This window comes from Pinus tabuliformis, chromosome 7 (genome assembly GCF_031772625.1).
Source record: "Pinus tabuliformis cultivar Carrire ecotype Pingquan chromosome 7, CPIR1, whole genome shotgun sequence".
In the NCBI taxonomy this organism is placed as follows: Eukaryota; Viridiplantae; Streptophyta; class Pinopsida; order Pinales; family Pinaceae; genus Pinus; species Pinus tabuliformis.
Genome location: NC_142293.1, coordinates 1,447,729,765 through 1,447,731,307, shown reverse-complemented (window position 1 = coordinate 1,447,731,307; position 1,543 = coordinate 1,447,729,765). Strand labels below are relative to the sequence as shown.

Genomic DNA, 1,543 nt, shown 5'->3' with positions numbered 1-1,543 from the left:
GCCCATAGAAAATGATCTAGGAAAGGGGATGGAAGGAGATTTTATGATCCTGGGTGAAAGGAATGAACTATAAGTCCGACCCTCGATACATGCGCTGAATTATGTTCATGAATACAATCAGGTGGAGAGATGTTATGTTCAGAGGGAGTCGCATCACTGAAATTGTAGGTATCCCCTTCATCCTTTTTAGGAGAGAAAGTTGCGGCTCAGGATATATGTTCCATCTTGTTAACTCTTTTCCAAACCTTCCCATGCTGCTTCCGGGGGCACCCGTCTTTTAAATGTCCTGTCTTATGGCACATGGAACACCTAAAGGGTACACCCCAGTAATCTAACATTTGGCTGGTAGTTAGATTACCCCATTTCAAAACGATGTGGTCGGAAAAACCACCTCTATAATCTCTCTCAATCAAAATCCACGCAACGCATTTGTCTTTTGCACCTAGACATCTGAGGTCGACAAACGCAAATTTACTGATAACATTTCCAATGAAGGAAAGAGATTCCTTTGTACATAATTCTAAGGGCAAAGATGGTAATTTTATCCATATGAAATTGTTCTGTGGAGTATTTCTGAGAGGGTCGAAGCCAATAAACCACCTGTGGAGTGCTAAGAAACTCCGCCCATGCACCCACAGTAACCCCCATATGATATTAAGGTCTTTAACTTCCAAAAAATGGAAGTTGTACCAGTCACGCATAAGGTAGACTACGGTGCGAGTATAACCAATGAGAGGGCTCCATCTGGCAGAAAGCCATTTCCTTATCTGGTCATCTGACATGTCTGGAAAATGCCACTTCCAGATGAGTGCCCGTGATTGTAAGCTAGCAATTATGTCTGACGATTTTTCTCCATCCAAACATATCACAGAAGGAGGGGGTGATTTTAGCAGGACGGAAATTTTGTCTGCAACGGTGAGCCGATGGAGAGTTTTCATTCAAATCAGCCACGAGATTGGACGGAAGAAGGTGCTCAACCAAATTAGATTTCCAGTCAGATAATTTGGCTGAACCATGGTAATTTGCTTCAGCCACCATCGCGGCTTTTACCAGTTCCGACGTGGCGGACTCACCGTTGAGAATGTCCATTCAGGGACGGAGATGGGCTGATGTCAGCAAGCGGACGAGTAAATGCCAAACCAGGTAGGGCAAATGACAGCCAGATAAAATCCACCTCGGGATATCATTTGGTTGATCGAAATAAGGGAAATCTGTGCGGAATGGTGAGGAGAGTAAAAGCCAGAACAGGGATAGTAAATGATAGCCAGACAAAAAGCCACCTCAAGATATCGGCAAGATGTTCTAATAAAGAAAAATTTGTGCGCAAAGATCGAAAGTACCATTCAACAAATCTGAGGAGCTAATATAGATAAGGCCATTGTCCTCCCGACATTTATAGAAAGTAGAAAGGATATATGAAAAAATACTAAAAGAGTCGAATTGCGGATGTCGAGGGAGGCTTAAGCCCAGATGTGTATGGGAGAAAGGAATGATGGTGTACGGAGGCTAGAAAAGAGTGAGGGAGGGGAGATAATAAAGGTTA

The 1,543-nt window shown here is 43.3% G+C and overlaps 1 protein-coding gene across 1 annotated transcript; it reads right to left on the bottom strand.

The window, feature by feature from the left end:
* Positions 1 to 206: 206 nt before the first annotated feature.
* LOC149253148 (uncharacterized) lies at positions 207 to 782 on the bottom strand. Its single transcript, XM_089454391.1, has one exon. The coding sequence runs from the start codon at positions 780 to 782 to the stop codon at positions 207 to 209; it is 576 nt and encodes a 191-aa protein (XP_089310517.1).
* Positions 783 to 1,543: the final 761 nt, after the last annotated feature.